At 39.5% G+C, this 20,297-nt stretch overlaps 1 protein-coding gene and 2 long non-coding RNA genes across 4 annotated transcripts in view; 2 read left to right on the forward strand and 1 right to left on the reverse strand.

The window, feature by feature from the left end:
- LOC124883691 (protein FAM3C-like) lies at positions 1-17,036 on the reverse strand. The gene is made up of 10 exons (XM_047390925.1): positions 16,915-17,036; positions 5,518-5,556; positions 4,424-4,507; positions 4,105-4,164; positions 3,923-4,031; positions 3,658-3,716; positions 2,936-2,986; positions 2,774-2,858; positions 2,065-2,191; positions 1-773 (listed from the first exon to the last, which is right to left on the reverse strand). The coding sequence occupies exons 1-10, from the start codon at positions 16,931-16,933 to the stop codon at positions 684-686; spliced, it is 723 nt and encodes a 240-aa protein (XP_047246881.1). The 5' UTR covers positions 16,934-17,036; the 3' UTR covers positions 1-683.
- On the forward strand, positions 13,941-14,779 carry LOC124883703. 2 transcript variants are annotated; one of them, XR_007042273.1, is made up of 3 exons: positions 13,941-14,215; positions 14,472-14,609; positions 14,687-14,779. It is a non-coding gene; the product is annotated as an uncharacterized LOC124883703 (long non-coding RNA). The 2 variants fall into 2 exon arrangements; XR_007042274.1 differs by having other exon boundaries at positions 14,684-14,771.
- The window catches only part of LOC124883697, a 12,680-nt gene continuing 8,630 nt past the window's right edge, over positions 16,248-20,297 (forward strand). Inside the window, exon 1 of the long non-coding RNA XR_007042272.1 lies at positions 16,248-16,395. This is a non-coding gene — a long non-coding RNA (uncharacterized LOC124883697). The remainder of the gene's footprint in view (positions 16,396-20,297) is intronic.

Consider the following 20,297-nt stretch of genomic DNA (forward strand, 5'->3'; position numbering starts at 1 on the left):
TTAGTTTTTGAGTTTATTAGAAATATTTAGAATGATACAGTTTTTTCCACATCATGTTACATAAAGTTAACTGCAACATAATGCTACAGTTTTTTCTAACTGGTAACAAAATCCATTAAATCTCCTCTCCAAAAATGTATTTTCTGAATAATAAAAAACGTCTAAATTTTAAATTATTAAAAGGAATAAAAACTGCGTTCAGAGCAGAAGTCTGGAAGCTATGATGGGGAAGTTGTCTTCAGAACCTCCTGCAGGTAAGGCTGAACCTGTAACTGGATCAAGAAGGTTGGAGTTTTCTGATGATGTTGAATCGAAGAGGCAAGAAAAATTAAACTACAGCAGTAGGATTATTACAGATGGTTTAGCATCCCGAATCAGCGGCCGAGATTCTGGGATATTTTTTTTGTTTCCCCCGATTACAGATGCATTTTTCCTTCCAAAGTTGACCGGATCATTTGAATTTAAACTGTATCATTTTATTTCCTCCCTGTATCACGGCAGCAGGCTTCTCTCTAAAGTCACATTTGGAGGATCCAATGGATCCAAAAAAAGATGCAGGAAAACCAAGGCCCAGCAGATCAGTTGTTCACCTCATCCCAAAGAAAGTCTTAAAGATCCCATCCGGTTCCTCCAGCTTTCTGCCCTCTCACTACCGTTGGCAGGAACCAGGTCAAAGCGGGGGATCATTCAATGTATGTGGGAATGCAGCCCTCCACCTCGACCATCTCAGGCCATTCCTCGTATGTGTTTGTGGATTTGTCGTTCTTTGCTTTCTGAAACACACAAACGGAGAGGATTTAGTTTCACAGCAGATAAAGGAGTCAGTGAAGCGAAGCTGATGGAGCAACCTGCTCAGGAGACAAACAGGACAGAACTGCCTCGAACATGAGAAATTGGGGCAAATTACAAACTAGAGGTCTGGGTTCAGTTTGAGGGAAACCATAGAGCCACATGAACAAAATATGGTTCTGGTTCTTGGGATTAATTTCCCACCCAAGATCCGTCAGTTTGCTGTTAAGTCAAACAAACTTGTCTTTATTGTCAATTACATTTTACTTGCTGTCTAATTTGAGTTTAATAATTTACTCTTGAAGTTAACTGCTCTTATAGCATTTATTTATAATTGTTTATATTGTTTTGCATATTGCAGTGAGGTCCAAAGTCAGTCCTCAGGGGCCGCTGTCCAGAGACACATGCAGGACAACAGTCTTCAAGGACTGGAGTTTGACACGTGCAATAGAAGAAACTCTACTAAAATGAAAGCAGCAGAGCTTGAAGTCAATCCTCGTGTTTTAGTTTGGGGGCGATCTAAAACATGAATCCAACACATCTGAATCAAATGGTTGAATTCCCTCATCAACATTCAGTCATTCAGCTCTGCAGAAGCCTGGTGTCGAGACATTTGTTTGATTCAGGTCTGTTGGAGAAGGAATGGATCTAAAAGCTGCAGGACATAGATGTTTTAGATATTTTCTTGGTTCAAGACACATGAATCCAACACACATCTCCCTGCCAGACCTCTGGAGAACTTACAGACATGCTGAGGAAATTAACTCAGTCAGTCAGTCATTTTCTACCGCTTATTCCATAGTGGGTCGCGGGGAAGCTGGTGCCTATCTCCAGCAGTCTATGGGCCAGAGGCCGGGTACACCCTGGACAGGTCGCCAGTCCATCGCAGGGCAACACACAAACAACCATGCACACACTCATTCATACACCTAAGGGCAATTTAGAGAGACCAATTAACCTAACAGGCATGTCTTTGGACTGTGGGAGGAAGCCGGAGTACCCGGTGAGAACCCACGCATGCACAGGGAGAACATGCAAACTCCATGCAGAAAGACCCCTGGCCGGGAATCGAACCCAGGACCTTCTAGCTGCAAGGCAACAGTGCTACCAACTGCGCCACCGTGCAAATTAACTCAACCATTTAAATTCAAGTCTGTAGGACACATCTAAAACATGCGGGACACCGGCCCTTGAGGAGTCTTCTGTCTGTGAAGCACATCATGTTGCCATATACTGCCTCAAAGTGTCTTCCTGATCATTGCCCAATGACTTTACCTTCTCAAAGGTGCCCTTTCCCGTTGACCCTTTCCCACCAGCAAACACCCAGTTATCCCTGTATCCCAGAGTCTGGATCATGGAGCTTCCCAGATCAGCAATCAGCTTCTTGGCCTCATCATTTAAGCTGGTCAAACACAGGAACAGAATACATTTTAATACATAAAAATAATAAGTGAATATTAGTAAATATATACATATAAAAATAAATAAATAAATAAGCAGCTTGCCGCTTTCTAATGTGAATAATATGTTATTTTTTATCAATATTACCTTATTATTAATGCATAAATTAAATGTATTTTCTCTCGTGTTTGAAAAAACAAAACAACTCAAATATCTCTGATTAATAATCTACAGACACAGATAAAAAATAGAGTGTTTGGTTATGAGATATTTGAGAAGATGTGGTGATAACTCTCTAACTGTGAAGAAGGTCTGATGGTGTGACAGATACCAGGGATCTACCATATTTTAGTGATTGTGTCATCAAACGGATAAAATAAAATGTAAAATCATATAAAAAACTATTTAAAAACGTCATGTTGAAGGGGCTTATGAAACAATCTGGAATTCAATTAATTCTGAGATGTTTTTAGACTTTAACAACCTGAACTCATATAAACAGACTGAGAAATGTTATCTTATTTCCTCTGAACAGATTAAAGGTTTACTCTGTAAATACAAAATGTCATCATTGAGAATTTACTTCCTGGATCCCTCATCATAGACGGCCATCAGAACCATAGAACCCGTCTCAATGTTCTTCAGGAACTCGATGAGAGGTTCCACCTCTGCAACATAAACACATCAGCCTCAGGACCAGCTCAGCTCAGACTGAATCTGCTCTCAGGGCAGTATGGTGACTTACTGCCGCTGTACATGTTGAAGAAATCCGTCTTTAGGATCTCTCCGGTTTTACCTGCCAGACACAGACAAGGTGAGATCAGCCTGAAGCTGATTTAGCAACAGAGAGACTGGGCAATTATGCAACTTTCTTTACTGCCCTGGTTTTAAGGCCATTTCTCACTGACTTTTAATGAAAACACTACATTTTACTGCAAACACCTTCCATGAAACTTTACATAGTTAGGATTCAAACACATATCTACCTATTTTGCAGAGCTGTGGTCTGTTCAGTCCTGTTATTTATTTATGCATGCATAAATATGCAGACATTGCAGTTAGTCAGTCTCCCATACAATGATGAGGATAAGCATGCGCTTTTCATGTAATAGATGTGATCTAATTGTTTTTTAAGTATTTGATTTAATAATAGTTTTTTTTAAATAGTTTAAAAATTATTTAACTTCTTACCCATATGAAAAATTAAGACAGAGTATTGGGGTCACTTGAGGAAAAAGATAAGGAGGAACTATTTTGTTTTGGTTTGCAGCTTACCCGTTTTAAGATTAAAGTTGAAATAATATAAAATAATAATACAAAATCATGAAGAAAAAGTCTAAATTAAATATACATATTGCAGAGTAATTTAAACAAATGCAAAACAAGTTTCTATTGTTAAAAGTTTTCATCAGTCTGACAAAAACAAAGATAAAATGAAGAATTCTGATATAATCCCCTGACACTCACCGTTTACCACCACAATGTTTATTCCACTGCCAGCGTTGTTCAGAACCGCTCCTAAAACCCTGAAGCAATGAAACGCTGATGGTCAACACACATCTGTACAATAACTTGACTGCAGAGAGATGAAGCAGAAGGACCAGAGAGACACAAAACATGGAGAGCCTGCACAACTACAGGCTGAAAACTAAATGTCCACAAAGAGACAGACAGAGCAGACTGAACCCCCACTGTGGATAGGAAACAAGAAGACAGACACGGGAGCTCCTACAGCTCATTGTTGACGCAGATCTTTGGAGGAACAACGTTTGCAGCTCCGCTCTGGATGAAGAAACTCAGGCGATTGGTCGGACAGACTTTCTTCCTGAGACATGGTCCTTCTGCAAGGGAAAAACCCAGATCAGTTTTAATCAGCGGCTCCATAGGGTCTGATCCAATTCAGTGGCGGCTTACCTGCAGATTGGGAGCTCGTCCTGAAGGTCCGACTGGAGATGGACAAACTTTTTGTTATATCTGGAAGAGAAGAAATGTTGAAATAAATCGGCTTTGATATGAATCCATCAGACTTAGAAGATTTGCAACATGATGCACATAAGGTGAACCTTTACAGGACACCTGAGACTAATCCCTTTAAAGAAGAAAATAGGAACTTCCGCAGGACTTTCACTGATGTCTGCAGCTTCCACAGGTCCCACATCATCTCTACAGTGACACAGGTGACAAAGGAACAGCTTCTACCAGCAGAGACGCTGCAGAATAAGGAGGTTCTGACCTTTGATTGGGTCACTGTAGAACTGCAGGACGATGAAGATGATAACCAACAGGAGGATGAAGAGCGTCAGTGCCTGAAGGAACCCTGGTGGAGAAACATGAACAAGATAAACCTGTTTCAGATGTTTTAGAGCATCAACAGCTGAATAAACGTGAAGATTTCCTGATCCGATTCTGATCCAATCAGTCATTGCTGCAACAGGAGGGATACCTTTAGAACCCTCCAGGTTCCAGGGTTCTCTGCAGGTTAAACTCTTTAATGACATCACAGGCTAAACACCGTCAACAAAAGGAAAACTCCAATTGACATTTCTCAGAAATAACCTGGAGTTTCTGTCAATGATGACAGATTTATTTATAAATAAAATGCATTTTCACCATTTTAATTTTCACAAACAGGTCGTTCGATTTCATGAAGGTCAAATTATAGAGAAATTGAATTAAAATAATTTTTATCTCACATAATGTGAAACAGTTTCAGGCCACATCTGATTCAGACATCAGCTGCAAAACCAAGCTGGTCCGAACCAGGTCCATTTCAGCCTCAGCTATATACCGGTTCCCAGTGAAGGTTTTGTTTCATCACCACAATTTTAACCTTTTTGACCCAGGATCGGTTCTGCTGCAGAACCTACAACCTCAGTATAATTTTAGATTTTTACTTTATTTTTATCTGGTTCTATCTTTTAATGAGATACTTTTATGCTTTTTATCAATTCTATTCTCATATTTGTTTATTGTTTTTATTTAATAATAATAATTCAGAATAAACTCTAAAGGATAAAAGACAGAAACTTTAGCCAACGTCATGTTTTAAGCTCCTCCGTCCCTGTCGGCTGCCGCCCCACTGTGCAGGGTTCTCCACTCTGCAGGGGCCTCTACTATACTTTAGCACCCACTCTGCAGAGACCAAATGGAGTTCTGGACTCCTGGTTCAGGATGTGTGCCCTTCGGGTCATTAGATCTTCCTGCCTTCAGTTGTCCTCCTGTCTTTGATCCCGACCAGTGACTCCACCAAACCTTGGTTTGGAATTTAACAACCAGGACCTGCAGCTGTGATCACACAGGGTTAAATCAGAAAGTTTTGAAACTTACATTTGATGATGTTTGACTGTTTCCTGATGTTTGGCTTTCCTGAAACGTAAAAAAAAAAAAAAACATTGATGTGAATGTTGAGTTTTTCAGGTGGAAGAAGTTAGACAGGTGAGAAGCTAAATCATCCTCTGCAGCAGGTAAATCCTGCAGAGTGTCTGACAGGCACAGTCAGGACAGTACTGAAGGTTAATGGCTTTAAAGTTAATGAATCAACACAAACTCAGAGAAGGAAACATTTTGGACTGGATTAAAGGCGATCAAATGTCAGCAATCTTTAAACAAATAAGCTTCAGACCAAAATGAATGATCTTTTGTCAATAGTAGTGATGATCGCTTTGTCACAGGACTGAAACTGAATCATCAGCTGGATGAAACTGGTTTAAACATACAGATAAGGTTATTATAGTACGGGAATTTAACATTCATGTTGACACTGAAAGTGATAGCTTAAATATAGCCTTTAATGCTATCTTAGACTCAATGGGCTTTGCTCAAAACATTAACAAACCTACCCACCTTTGTCTTCATTCTCTGGACCTTGTGCTGACATATGGCATTGAGTGTAAAGACATAATATTTTCTCATAACCTTGTCCTGTCTGACCATTTTTTAATAACCTTTAGGTTTAATTTAACCGAGTACTCCACACCTGAAAGAAAATTTCATTATAGTAGATCATTATCAGGCAATGCTGTAACAACCTTTAAAGAATCTGTTCCACTTTTGATTTCCTCGTTATCAGAGAAAAACACAGTGGAGGGCAATAATTCTGTTTCTGCCCCTTCACAAATTGATTCTCTTGTTCATAGTGTTTCTTCATCATTGCGTGGTGCATTAGACAATGCAGCCCCCTTGAAAAAGAAGGTAATCATTCATAGGAGGCTAGCTCCCTGGTTTAATTTAGATCTGCGTACTTTAAAGCACAATGTTAGAAAATTGGAGAGAAAATGGCGCTCTATACACCTAGAGGATTCCTACTTAATCTGGAAAAATAGCCTACTGTTGTATAAAAAGACACTTCACCAAGCTAGAACAGCTTATTTCTCATCATTAATAAAAGAGAACAAGAATAATCCTAGGTTTCTCTTTAGTACAGTTGCTAAACTTACACAGAGCCATCTATTCCCTTAGCTCTTAGCAGTCATGACTTTATGGAATTCTTCCAAAATAAAATTGATTCTCTTAAAAAGAAAATCTTTGACATACTCCCGAAGATGATTACTTCATCCTGAGCAAGTGACACAACATTGGAAGTAACTGTAGAACCTGATCTGTGTTTGGACTGTTTTGATCCTGTGGAACTTCCTGAGTTATTAGAAATATTAGCTTCATCTAAACCTTCAACTTGTATGTTAGACCCAATCCCAACCAAATTATTTAAGGAAGTGTTCCCTCTGATTACCAGCCCCATTTTAGATATGATTAACCTATCTTTAGTAAATGGATATGTACCACAGGCTTTTAAGGTAGCTGTAATTAAACCTTCACTTAAGAAACCTTCGCTTGATCGAGATGACTTGAAAAATTACAGACCTATATCCAATCTTCCATTCTTATCTAAAATTCTTGAGAAAATAGTTGCTAATCAAATGTGTGAGCATTTACACAGCAATGACCTGTTTGAAGAGTTTCAGTCAGGCTTCAGAGCTCATCATAGCACTTAAACAGCTCTGCTGAAAGTCACTAATGATATTCTTACGGCCTCAGATAATGGACTTGTGTCTGTTCTGGTTCTGTTAGATCTCAGTGCTGCATTTGATACAGTCGATCACAATATTCTTTTAGAAAGGCTGGAATTTGCTGTAGGGATCAGGGGAACAGCGCTAGGCTGGTTTAAATCTTATCTGTCTGACAGATTCCAGTTTGTTCATGTAAATGATAAATCATCTTTAAACTCCAGGGTTAATTGTGGAGTACCACAGGGTTCAGTACTTGGGCCAATTCTCTTTACTATATATATGCTTCCAATAGGTAAAATTATCAGGCAGCATAGAATACATTTTCACTGTTACGTTGATGATACTCAGCTTTATTTATCCATGAATCCTGATGAGCCCAACCAGTTAGATAGACTACAAGCATGTCTTGAAGATATAAAAACTTGGATGACTTTAAATTTTCTGCTTCTAAATTCAGACAAGACAGATGTTGTCGTCTTTGGACCGGAGTCTTTAAAAAAGAAACTGCTTAGTCAATCACTTAACCTGGATGGCATTAAATTGACCTCCGGTAATAAAGTAAAAAACCTTGGTGTTATTTCTGACCAGGACATGTCATTTAAATCCCATATTAAACAGGTTTCTAGGATTTCCTTCTTTCACCTCTGGAACATTGCCAAAATTAGAAATATCCTGTCCAGGAGAGACGCTGAAAAACTAGTCCATGCATTTGTTACTTCAAGGCTGGACTATTGTAATTTGTTACTATCAGGATGTCCACAAAATGCAGTTAAAAGCCTTCAGCTGATTCAAAATGCTGCAGCAAGAGTTCTAATGAAAATTAAAAAGAGAGATCATATTTCCCCTACTTTAGCGTCCCTTCATTGGCTCCCTGTTAAATTCAGAATAGAATTTAAAATTCTCCTCCTCACATATAAAGCCCTTAATGATCTAGCTCCATCATACATCAGAGATCTGATTGGTCCATATGTTCCTAACAGAGCACTTCATTCACAGACTGTAGGTTTACTGGTGGTTCCTAGAGTCTCTAGAAGTAGAATGGGAGGCAGATCCTTTAGTTATCAGGCTCCTCTCCTGTGGAACCAGCTCCCAGTTTTAGTCCGTGAGGCAGACACCCTGTCTACTTTTAAGGCTAGGCTTAAAACTTTCCTTTTTGATAAAGCTTATAGTTAGAGTGGCTTAGGTTATCCTGAGCTATCTTCCTTATTTTGTACCTCCATCTTCTTCCTTCCCTGTTGGATGGAGTAAGGGGGAGTTAGGTTTAACCTAAACCGGCTCAGTTATGGTTGAAGTGCAAACACACCCTCCATTTCTGCTACCTGTATGACTCCTTCTCTTTTCCAATGGTTATGGTCAATCTGACAGAGGGAGGTATCCCAATCCTTGTGGTTTTTAGTATAACAATGGCCATCGGTGGGCTCTAGATGGACAAACTGTTTACTTTTAAGGCTAGGCTTAAAACTTTCCTTTTTGATAAAGCTTATAGTTAGAGTGGCTTAGGTTATCTTGAGCTATCTCTGTAGTTATGCTGCTATAGGCTTAGGCTGCTGGATGACATAATGACCACTTTCAGTCTCTTCACTACATTTTCACACTACTCTCTAATTTTGCATTATTTGCTGTTGTTTCAGTTTTTGACATTATGTTCTCCCTCTTTTCTCTTCCTAGAAGCTACACCTGGCCTGACTGTGTCTATCTGTGACACCTTTCTGGAGAGGGGCATTGTTGGAAAATTGCATTAAAAATCCCTGTAAGAATTGGCTGAACCGATTCCCGCTTTTTACTTGTAAGAATGTGAGTTGTAAATAAAGCCTGATGCAAGGACTTCTTCCTTTGGGAGAAGGAAGTCGCTGTTCTGCAGAGGACTGTCTCTCCCTTGCGAGTCAAACTTACTTGGTTCATCTGTGCCTTATTCATGCACTTGTCTGTAATTATTAGCTTTTTAACTAACAGGCATCGTCCAAGCTTCTGCTGGCAACAACTTAATGCTCACCCTCTACCGATGATCCACATGACCCTGTCTTTCAGTGTTTAACCCTTTCTCTCTCCTAGACATGGCAATTGACTGAGCTTTTAGTGTGACTAACTATGTGCTCTCTTTCAGACTCTAACCTTGAAAACTGTCTCAGAGTTTATCTGTTCTTTCTTTCTAGGTGAAACGACAAAAGGAGCTACATCCATAAACATTTACTTTTCCTTCCCATAGAAAGTACTCCTGGATCAGTGCTTCTTTGTTCTTTTTGTGTCTCTGCTCTGTTCTCTCAAACCTCCAGTCGGTCTTGGCAGATGGCCGCTCACACTGAGCCTGGTTCTGCTGGAGGTTTCTTCCTGTTAAAAGGGAGTTTTTCCTCTCCACTGTCGCTACATGCATGCTCAGTATGAGGGATTGCTGCAAAGTCAACGCCAGTCACTGTCCACTGTCTCTTCATGCTCATCCAGGAGGAGTGAATGCTGCAAGTCACTGACTGGATGCAATCTGCTGGGTTTCCTTAGACAGAAAAACTTTTTATCCAATTTTAATAAATAACTGAATCTGACTGAACTGTTCAATAGTTAGGATTAATTGGAATGTATGTACCTGACTTTTGTGAAGTATCTTGAGACGACGTGTGTTGTGAATTGGCGCTATATAAATAAACTGAATTGAATTGAATTAAACATTTTAACAAGAAGCCCGATAAAACTCTATTTTACATTAGATATCATAATTAAATGTATAAAACACATTTTCATAAAACACATCCTGTAATTTACTGCAAATAAGTCAGAAATGTTTTTCAGACAGCTGCAGGGTTCTGCAGACACTATTCAGGGGTTCTGTAAGGACCGAGTCCTCCAGGAAGGAACAATGGGTTAATAAAGTAAATCTACAGATTAATTAACTACAAAATGCAGGAGCGTTAAACGTTAGTAAGGTCATCAATACGTAGTGATCTAGATGAGTGTTTGGAAAGAAAGGTTGGAAAACGAAAGAGAACCTGAGCATCCGTGTATTAAAAGTGGTTCATGTGAATATTTCTAACTCATTTAAAAAAAATTCAGATGAGAAGAGAGAAAGGTGAGTATTTTTATTAGCTGATGCTCCAGGATGTTAAAGAGATCTTAATGTATTTAATCACCATTTATGTTGTTAGAACTTATCTGTTTTTGTTTTGTCTTCTTTCTACCTTATTTTATATCAATTCAATTCAATTCAGTTTTATTTATATAGCGCCAATTCACAACACATGTTGTCTCAAGGCACTTCACAACAGTCAGGTACATACATTCCAATTAATCCGAAACATTGAACAGTGCAGTCAGAGTTAATTATTTATTCAAATTGGATAAAAAGTTTTTCTGTCTAAGGAAACCCAGCAGATTGCATTCAGTCAGTGACTTGCAGCATTCCCTCCTCCTGGATGAGCATGTAGAGACAGTGGACAGTCACTGGCGTTGACTTTGCAGCAATCCCTCATACTGAGCATGCATGTAGCGACAGTGGAGAGGAAAAACCCGCTTTTAACAGAAAGAAACCTCCAGCAGAACCAGGCTCAGTGTGAGCGGCCATCTGCCACAACCGAGTTGGGGTTTGAGAGAACAGAGCAGAGACATAAAAAGAACAAAGAAGCACTGATCCAGGAGTACTTTCTATGGGAAGGAAAAGTAAATGTTAATGGATGTAGCTCCTTTAGTTGTTTCATCTAGAAAGAAAGAACAGATAAACTCTGAGCCAGTTTTCAAGGTTAGAGTCTGAAAGAGAGCACATAGAGTTAGTCACAGTTAAAGCTCAGTCAATCGCCATGTCTAGGAGAGAGAAAGGGTTAAACACTAAAGACAGGGCTATGTGGATCATCGGTAGAGGGTGAGCATTAACTTGTTGCCAGCAGACGCTCGGACGATTCCCCTCTCCAGAAAGGTGTCACAGGTAGACACAGAGCCAGGCCAGGTGTAGCTTCTAGGAAGAGAAAAGAGAGAACAAAGCTGAAATAACAGCAAACAATGCAAAATTGGAGAGTAGTGTGAGAATGTAGCGAAGAGGGTGAAAGTGGTCATTATGTCCTCCAGCATCTTAAGCCTATAGCAGCATAACTACACAGATAGTTTCAGTTCACTTTATTTATTTTGTTGGACCACTTGTTTGCTGAATATTGGACCGTTTGCACCTTGCTGGACGCCACCAGGCCTCCTGGCATTTTCGGCCATTTTGTATCCAGGACAGTCCGTTACTACAGATCCCGTCGGACACTGCGACTGCTATGATGGGGCGTCCCAAGTCTGATGTCACAGGACACTATATAGGAAGGCGCCCATTTTGAGGGCTCATTTTCAGCTGGGGACCGTGACATGGTTACCAACATCTGAAGCGTCATCTTGAGAAGAGTCCCGAGTGGATTTCATTTAATCTCCTTCGTTGGCCAACGAAAAATTCATAACTGAGGTTTCTGGAATGAGAAGGCCAGAAATTTCACTTTGCCAATCGAAGACGTGAGTTTAACACGTAACTAAAAAAAACACGGAGTTTCAAGGAGACGAATCGCCACCTTGTTTTGTCCTAGTCGACTGTGATGGTCAGATCATATTTTTCCCTTTCGCCAAGGAGGCCAGAGGACGAAGATTGACCGCTTTTCCTGAAGTTAACTGTGGACGCACATTAATTCCCAACTTCCACCCCATTCTCTCTCAACTCCGCTCAGAAGGAAGACAACGACAAGTAAAACCCATCCTTTATTTTCATTTCTTTCTTAGAAGCCTGGGCAGGGTACAGGAGGTTTTAGTGCGATTAGATTCGCTATTTAATCTAATGTGTTCTGAATTATATGTGCATGTAACCTTTTTATTGAAACTTTCATGTGCCTGGAAATGTGTTGGATGCCTGGAAGCCGCTCTGCTACCCAGCTTTGTGTGCGCTTTGCGGGGTTGTTGAACACCTGAGAGCAAGCGCAGGTGCGCTGTGAGACTGGACTGTTAAAATAACCTCATGGTGAAATTCCCCATTTTCTTTGTCTTCAACCTTACTGCTTGCTAGCTTGCTGCCAAAGGTTTTGTAACCCTTTGTCTGTTCACCTCGCCCAGCGTTGGGGGACGTTTTATGACCGAGTATAACTGAGTTACAGTTTGAGCTGCGACCCAACATCCACTCACCACCACACCCCTTTTGTCATATTATCATTTTTGCCATAACTGCTGGTTTGATCCCATACACTGGTGTTTTGCTTTATTTTGTTTAGTTAGATATTTTACCCCTTTTGTGTAGAACTTTGCATGTTTGAGTAGGTGAAGATTTTTAAAGCGGAAGAACAGATTATATCAGGCTGTGATTTAATAAATATTCACATAGATAAAGAGAAGGCATTTTGTGTTTATTTTGTGCAAGAGTGATTTGTCAGTCAAGATAAGGTTGAAGTTCCACACGTTTCGGCAGAAACGGTTGATTGAACAGTGACATCTCCGGTAATAGTTATCAATTATTACTGAGTATTTAACGGATGTAATTATCAAAGGCGTTGAGCCACAATTACAACACCAGAAGACATCTCTGGCTTCGATTCATAAATGAGGATTTCGGTTAAGAAATTAATTTTGTCAAATTGGGATTTTTAATTATAATTATTGAAAAAGATTAATTAATCAATAATCATAAATCTAACAATTTATATAGCGCTTATTTACAACAATGTTGTCTCAAGGCACCCCACAAAGGGTCTGGAACGGCGCGGGGCCGCCGGGGAGGCCAGACCAAACCACTGAGTGCCAGAGCCCGGCCACCCCAGAACGGGCCACGTGTAGGGGCACTAAGTAAAGTAATAAACAGATAAAGTTTGTGCATCTACAACCCACTGATGGCCATAGTTATACTAAAAACCACAATGATTGGGATACCTCTCTCTGTCAGACTGATTATAACCATTGGAAAAGAGAAGGGGTCATACAGGTAGCAGAAATGGAGGGTGTGTTTGCACCTCAACCATAACTGAGACAGACAAGAGCAACACCCTGATTATTGCAAACAAAGTTCTGATCCATCCTGCCATCACTCAGCAACACAACTCCAGGATACTAAAACTACTCTGCTAGAGGAGGGAAAAGAAGAATCCACTTTTCCATATGAGAAATATGGAAAAGTGGAAGAATCCACTTTTCCATATTTCTCATATCAGAACACCTCAGTGAAACCAAGCATCAGGATCAAAACATCAGCACCAGATCTGAAATCTCCTAACATCTGACCGGGAACTCCTGGAGATCTGGGCCCGTATTTTCAAAGATTCTCAGAGAGCTCCTAACTAAGACATTCCTGCCAAGGATTCCAAGCTTCAGGTGGATTCAGTTTGCTGCTGAGAGCGACTCTGAGCGAGGAGACGATAGAAACTCCTATCTTAGTGAGTAGGAGTGGTTGACCCCGTTGCTAGGTGTGACGCTGTATTCTAAGAGCTGTGATTGGTTGTTACAAAAAACAAAAACAGAAACAAATATACTTCCAGTAATCAATGAAGGGAAATTAACCGATCATAGAATTTAGACTAGAATTAGAGATGTGTAAATTATAATGATTAAACTTAGCAAAATTAAATTAGTTGTCACACAGCATCAAAACGTTTGAACTTAGCTTATTTACATGGTCATCATTATTTTGATATGCATATTATTATGTTTACTCGCCATGCTGGTTGTTTTTATATGTCATCTATTTGATATTAATGTGGACACTCGTGTCTAAAGTTTACTGTGGTTGCCTTCTTGTATAAAGAGGTTTGCTTTTGACCAAAACAAAATGGACAAAAAAAAAGTGGAGAAAACTGAAGTGGACAGAGGAGCAGAGCCTGCTGTTGGCACAGCTGGTTGCTGAGAAGAGGACTGTTAAAAGGTATTGTCCCAGTATCACAAAGAGGCAGAATTGGGAGCGCATTGCCAAGCAGATCAATGCGTCGTTCCCTCTGCTTTCAGCACCAGCCTGGAATGTGAGCAGTTCTGGTTCCTGCTGCGATCGGGTGCAAGAGAGGAGATAGCAGCACACCAGAGAACTTCTCCACAGACGGGTGGGTGTAGATGACCATTTAGTCTACTGACATCATCATGTACAATACAGAAAATATGTATTGACCTCATTTACATCTCAATTCTATGTATATATTGTTTAGATTGTACAATATCTTGTCCAGAATTTGTATTTATGTCTACATTGATAGTGGAAAAATTCAAATAGGTCATCTTGTTTAGTATCTGTTTTACTATGTGCATCCTCGATCAGCTTGTCTATAAGATGTCCAGTTCAGACTAGATCTACTCTTGCAGCTCAGCATGCCACACCTAGAGACGTCTGGAATGAAAAGCCTTTCTGAAATGAACGTCGTGTTTACCCAAGAGAAGATACCTCTCTTCTCTCCGAGGCGTCACATCATGCTGACCTATTTTAGAAATCTGATGCTCAAGGTCTGTTTAATCTCTGTATTGTGAACTACTTTCTCAGTCTGTGACGGGTTATAAAAATGTTTTCCTGTTTACAGCAGGACGGGGAGACTGAGACCCTGGTTTGGTTGTATCCTCTGGCCGTTCTCAATTCTTGCAAGAATTAATAAAAGTGCCACTTTGATTCTCACCATTCTCCTTGTTAAGTGAGTTTATTAAGGTGCATTTTGTTTCTTTCCATTAACAACATACACTACCAGTTAAAGATTTTAGATACACTTTCTCATTTAATGGGTCTCTTTCTTTTCATGACTATTTTCATTGTACATTCTCACCAAAAGCAACAAAACTGTGAATGAACACACATGGAATTATGTAGTAAACAGAAGGTGTAAAATAACTCTAAACATTTTTTTATTTTAGATGCTTCAAATAGCCACCTTCTGCTCTGATCACTGCTTTGCTCTCTTGGTATTCTCTCCATGAGCTTCATGAGGAGGTCGCCTGAAATGGTTTTCCGAAGAGTCTTTAAAGATCTTCCCAGAGGTTCATTAAGAGACAGTCAAAGATTAATATTTCAGTCATCACAGCAAAGGGCGGCTACTTTAAAGAATCTAAAATACAAAACATATTTAAAGTCCTTTCACAATTTTTCATTTGCTAAATAATTCCATATGTGTTCATTCACTGTTTTGATGCCTTCAGTGAGAATCTATGAACACTGGAAACAGTCATAAACATAAAGAAAACCATTAAATGAGAAAGTGTCTGAAATCTTTGACTGGTAATGTATTTCTTTCAACTTTTTTATTGTTTATTTTTGAAAGCATTTTACCGACCATAAATATTTAAATAATTCTGTACTATATTGTTTGTAATTTTGTTCACTTTCATTTATGGTAACTTATTATTGTCTCTATTATTTATTTATCCTTCCTAATATTACCTTACTAGAGGTGCGCCTTTAACCTGTTCTGCCGCTTAAACTATTTAATTTCCCCCTCGGGGAAGGATAATGTTTATCTTATTTCTATTTTAATAATTGTATGATTGTTGTAGAAGTTTATGTCCTCGTTTACTCAACTATTAAGGGGGTGGACCCCAGAAGCATCTTAATTCACTGTATGGAGAATAGCTCTCCTTTCCCTCTGTTTTTCCACCATCTTCTCTGCTTAAGACACTCTTGAGCTCACTAAAAGTCCTCCTCACTAACTCTCAACATTTGGTTACTTTAGGAGCCTTCTTAATGCCTAAGATGCTTTGTGAAGATCTTTTTTCTTACCGAGGGAAAATTCTAAGAAAAATTGTAGAATTTGAGAAATTCTGAGGTTTTTCTTAGAAATACTAGGAGCTACTTTTAGTGTTAGGATTCTTTGTGAAAATGGGCCCTAAACCTCAGAGGACACGAAACTGGAACAGATTCTTCAGGGTTCATCTTCTCCGAAAGACCTCTATCAGATCACATTTCTTCTTCTTTTGGACTCCAGAGATTCTGTCTACTGAATCTGGAAGAACTAGGAGTGTCGTCCATCATTGTTGAAATAGCGTGTGGTGTCTGCTGGAGCTAGTGTGCAGCAGCTCCATCAGACTAGGTGCTGTGGGTGGAGCCTTAAAGAACGAATGAATACCTGCATTTGCATTGAGACAAAGTTCACCAGGCTTCAAAGGTTAACTGGCCCATAAAATGTCAAGATTTTTCCATCTCTACGTTTGATGTGAGTAACTATGACCATGTGCAGATGAACTCCTCAGCATTCAGAAGGTTTCAGAAACTTAACAGAAGAAAAAGGAATGCAGCACAGCCTGTCAGGTAAACAGGACTTTCAAGTGTTTTCAGTTTTTAGTTTTGTTGCAGTGTCTAGCCATCCTGACTCACTCTATAACTTCACGCTCTCCCGTTTCTGGTGAAGCTGTATCACGGCAAAGATCTAAACTTGAACTTGAGCCTGAAGTTGTTAGAAGCTCAAGTTAGGAATATTTTCAGTTAAACTACGGCTCATGATTCCCTTAAAAATATATGAAATAAAAAATTTTAACAGGTAAAAGTAGACAAATTATAACCTTTGGTCCAATCAGTGCAGCTTTAAATTCAGAAATAAACTGACTATCAGAGAGGAGAAACTTCAGGAAGGAAATACGTGAAACAAATAACTATTAGACAACTCAGACAGGAAAACACCTGAATCCTAAGCTGTACAGTCAACCAGCTGTATCACCACCTGTACACGTAATTCTGATCTATTACCAAGGTAACCCAGCTGTACGTTCTGAAAACCTCCGACATACTGGGATAAGAAATCAAAATCATGAAGAAATTAGATGAACTGACCGACTTTGAAGGTGAACATGTTTCTTTCGTCTTGCTGCCATTCACTCTGAACAGCCTCAGGTGGAATCCAGGGCAAACAGATTGATCATGGCTCCGCCTCCAGCTGCCTGGGAACAGCCAGTCAGCAGCTACAAAGTCACAGTCTGTCTGCAGGGAGACAGGATGGCAGTTTTCTAAACAGTACATTTAATTGTTCTTAATTTAGACAGATGAAGATTTTAATCATCAATTTGCAGGAGTTTAATTTTTGTTTGCTGTGGCCCTGGTGAAACTCCTTGGTCTGTTAATAAATTTGTTTCCCAGTGCTTCAAGTGTTGCTGGAATCATCACTAAGTCCTCACAAACTTTTATTATTATTTCAGTGTGATGATCACAAAACACAATTTAAAAGGGTCTGTCAGAATTAAATACATTAATAAAAGCAGACAGGAACTACAGCATAAAAATAATCCTTCTGATGAAGTTCTTCTTGTACGGGGTGTCAAACTCCAGTCCTTGTGACCTAGAATCCTGCAATCTGCAACACCCCTGAATCCAATGGCTTAATTACCTCCTCAGGATGGAGTCAAGTTCTCTAGAGTCCTGAGAAGGACTTAAATATTTGATTATGTTGTGTTGAAGCAGGCAGAGGCACATCTAAAAGTTGTAGGACACTGGCCCTCAAGGACTGGAGTTTGACACCTGTGCTAGGGGAAATGAAATATAAGGAAACTGAATCAGGAAACAAATGGTTGAAATGTACACAAATCCCACAGTAAAAAACACGATTAGCTCTAACTGCGGCATTCAGACAAATGTGACAGACAAAGGTGACAGTTAAACCTTCTGACTCTGCAAGTTCATGGTCTGTGTCAAGCGTGAGAAGTTGCTCATCTGGGTTTGCAGACAATTTTTCTGGTTTAACAGCCCTGTGGTGTCTTTAGGGAGAATCGCAGCATTTACATTTCAGTTATTCAGGCCGGCAGATCTGATTTCCTGAACCTGCTTTTCCTATTTGGACAATTTTCTTGGTAAGAAAGCTTCGGTTCATTCTTAATGCTCCGTCAGATATTTATCATTACTTAAACTAAAATATTTATCCGTCACATGGATCAGAATGTTATTAAACCAGATTCTGACACAGTTGACCTGATAAAGAGACCGTTTCTTCTTCTTTAACAGAGCGAGCATCTAGAAAATTCTTAAGTGTTTGTAATCTTATTTTAGAAAGAGGTTCAATTTTGAACTGATAATTCTTCTTCTAAAAAAAAAAGAATTATCAGTATTCATTTAAATACGGTGTCCCACAAGGCTCAGTTTAGGACCTACTCTTTTTGATATGCAGCCACTGGGAAACACCCTCAGGAGGAACAGCCTTAACTTTGATGAATACTGTATGCTGACGACACGTAGCTTTATAGCAATGAGTTTCCTGATGGTCAGGTTCTGAATGATGAACTTTTTATCTTAACATTAGATATGAGTTCATGGACTTCAGCTTAAAGCTGCTGTAGGGAGTTCTAAGGAAACGGTGAACTTATCATGAAAGTTTGAACAGGCACACCTTACAAATACATCCCCATTGCTCTCTGCTGTGCAAACAGCCCTCCCTCCACAGCTCCTCTCTCCACAGCGGAGCCTACCGTGAAAGCTGTGGCATATTCACGAAAACAACAAAACATCAACGATATGCTTTTACATTGACTATGACCTGCCCATACTTGATCACAAACCTTGTCCTCAAACCAGTAGCACAGACGTTATCACAGCTCCATTAGTACAGCTGCAGCCCACCAGCAATCTTGAGATTGAAAGAGGCACTGTGCGGGAGAGGGTTGTAAGCAGCGTGTACACGAGCGTGATTGACACTGCTAAGACACTTCTCCTGGGTCTGATTGGTTGTTTCTGACCGGGAGCGATGTATTAGTTCAGAGCTAGTAATAATCATCAGAGAGAAAAACAGCAAAAATGAATTATTAAATTGAATCCTTCCGACAAAAAAACCAAAAAACCCTGTTGTTCTATTTAATTATGTTTTGTCCATCACTCTATACAGCTCTATTATTTGACCTTCTTGGGGTCTAATTTTCTCTCCATGGCCCTCACCTGAGGAATGGCCCTGCCATGAGTTGATGTTTCTGAAAAGAAAATAAGAATTAAATCTTTTCACTCAGGCATTTACTTTAATCTTTTATTATAATTATTACATTTTTACTTCTGTGTTGTTTTACTACTGTGTGTAAATTTGTTGCTGGCAGTTGTTTTTGAAATGTGACTTAAAAATAAACTTGTAATCCGTTGTATTTCATACATTTTATAAACTGGTTTAACGGCAATGTTTTGTATTTTTATTAATTTTATCATAGCATTCTGTACTTTTATACTTGTTTAGTGTATTACATTATATTTATGATAATCTTTTTTTGTTTTAAGGATTTTAGAATATAATCTAAAGCTGCTGTTTCCTTATTAATTAGATAATTAGTGTACTTCCTCTTGTTGTGGTCCACTGGTGCTTCACAGAACATGTGGCTCCAAAACAGAACAGAGAGGTATAAAGGTAAAATTTGAATTTCATAGAGCCTTCTGTTTTTCAGATTCTGTGCAGGATTCCTTAATTTCAGTCCAAAATGTTTTACTGCTCTCTCTAAATTCTGCTCTCACACTAACTAAATCTATTGCTTGCTTAAAAAATATGCTTTGTTTCCCTCAAAACTACAGGGGTTGGACAATGAAACTGAAACACCTGGTTTTAGACTACAATAATTTATTAGTATGGTGTAGGGCCTCCTTTTGCGGCCAATACAGCATCAATTCGTCTTGGGAATGACATATACAAGTCCTGCACAGTGGTCAGAGGGATTTTAAGCCATTCTTCTTGCAGGATAGTGGTCAGGTCACTACGTGATACTGGTGGAGGAAAACGTTTCCTGACTCGCTCCTCCAAAACACCCCAAAGTGGCTCAATAATATTTAGATCTGGTGACTGTGCAGGCCATGGGAGATGTTCAACTTCACTTTCATGTTCATCAAACCAATCTTTCACCAGTCTTGCTGTGTGTATTGGTGCAATGTCATCCTGATACACGGCACCGCCTTCAGGATACAATGTACAGGAAAACAGTAAAGGTGGACTCATCAGAGAACAATACATGTTTCACATTGTCCACATCCCAAGATTTGTGCTCCTTGCACCATTGAAACCGACATTTGGCATTGGCATGAGTGACCAAAGGTTTGGCTATAGCAGCCCGGCCGTGTATATTGACCCTGTGGAGCTCCCGACGGACAGTTCTGGTGGAAACAGGAGAGTTGAGGTGCACATTTAATTCTGCCGTGATTTGGGCAGCCGTGGTTTTATGTTTTTTGGATACAATCCGGGTTAGCACCCGAACATCTCTTTC

Source organism: Girardinichthys multiradiatus, chromosome 2 (genome assembly GCF_021462225.1).
Source record: "Girardinichthys multiradiatus isolate DD_20200921_A chromosome 2, DD_fGirMul_XY1, whole genome shotgun sequence".
NCBI lineage: Eukaryota > Metazoa > Chordata > Actinopteri > Cyprinodontiformes > Goodeidae > Girardinichthys > Girardinichthys multiradiatus.

Coding starts and splice junctions, on each gene's coding strand:
- LOC124883691 (XM_047390925.1), bottom strand. Junction 4,508..5,517: donor ACAGTCAAACATCATCAAAT/GTAAGTTTCAAA, acceptor TTTCTCCACCAG/GGTTCCTTCAGGCACTGACG. Junction 2,192..2,773: donor TATGATGAGGGATCCAGGAA/GTAAATTCTCAA, acceptor GTGTTTGACCAG/CTTAAATGATGAGGCCAAGA.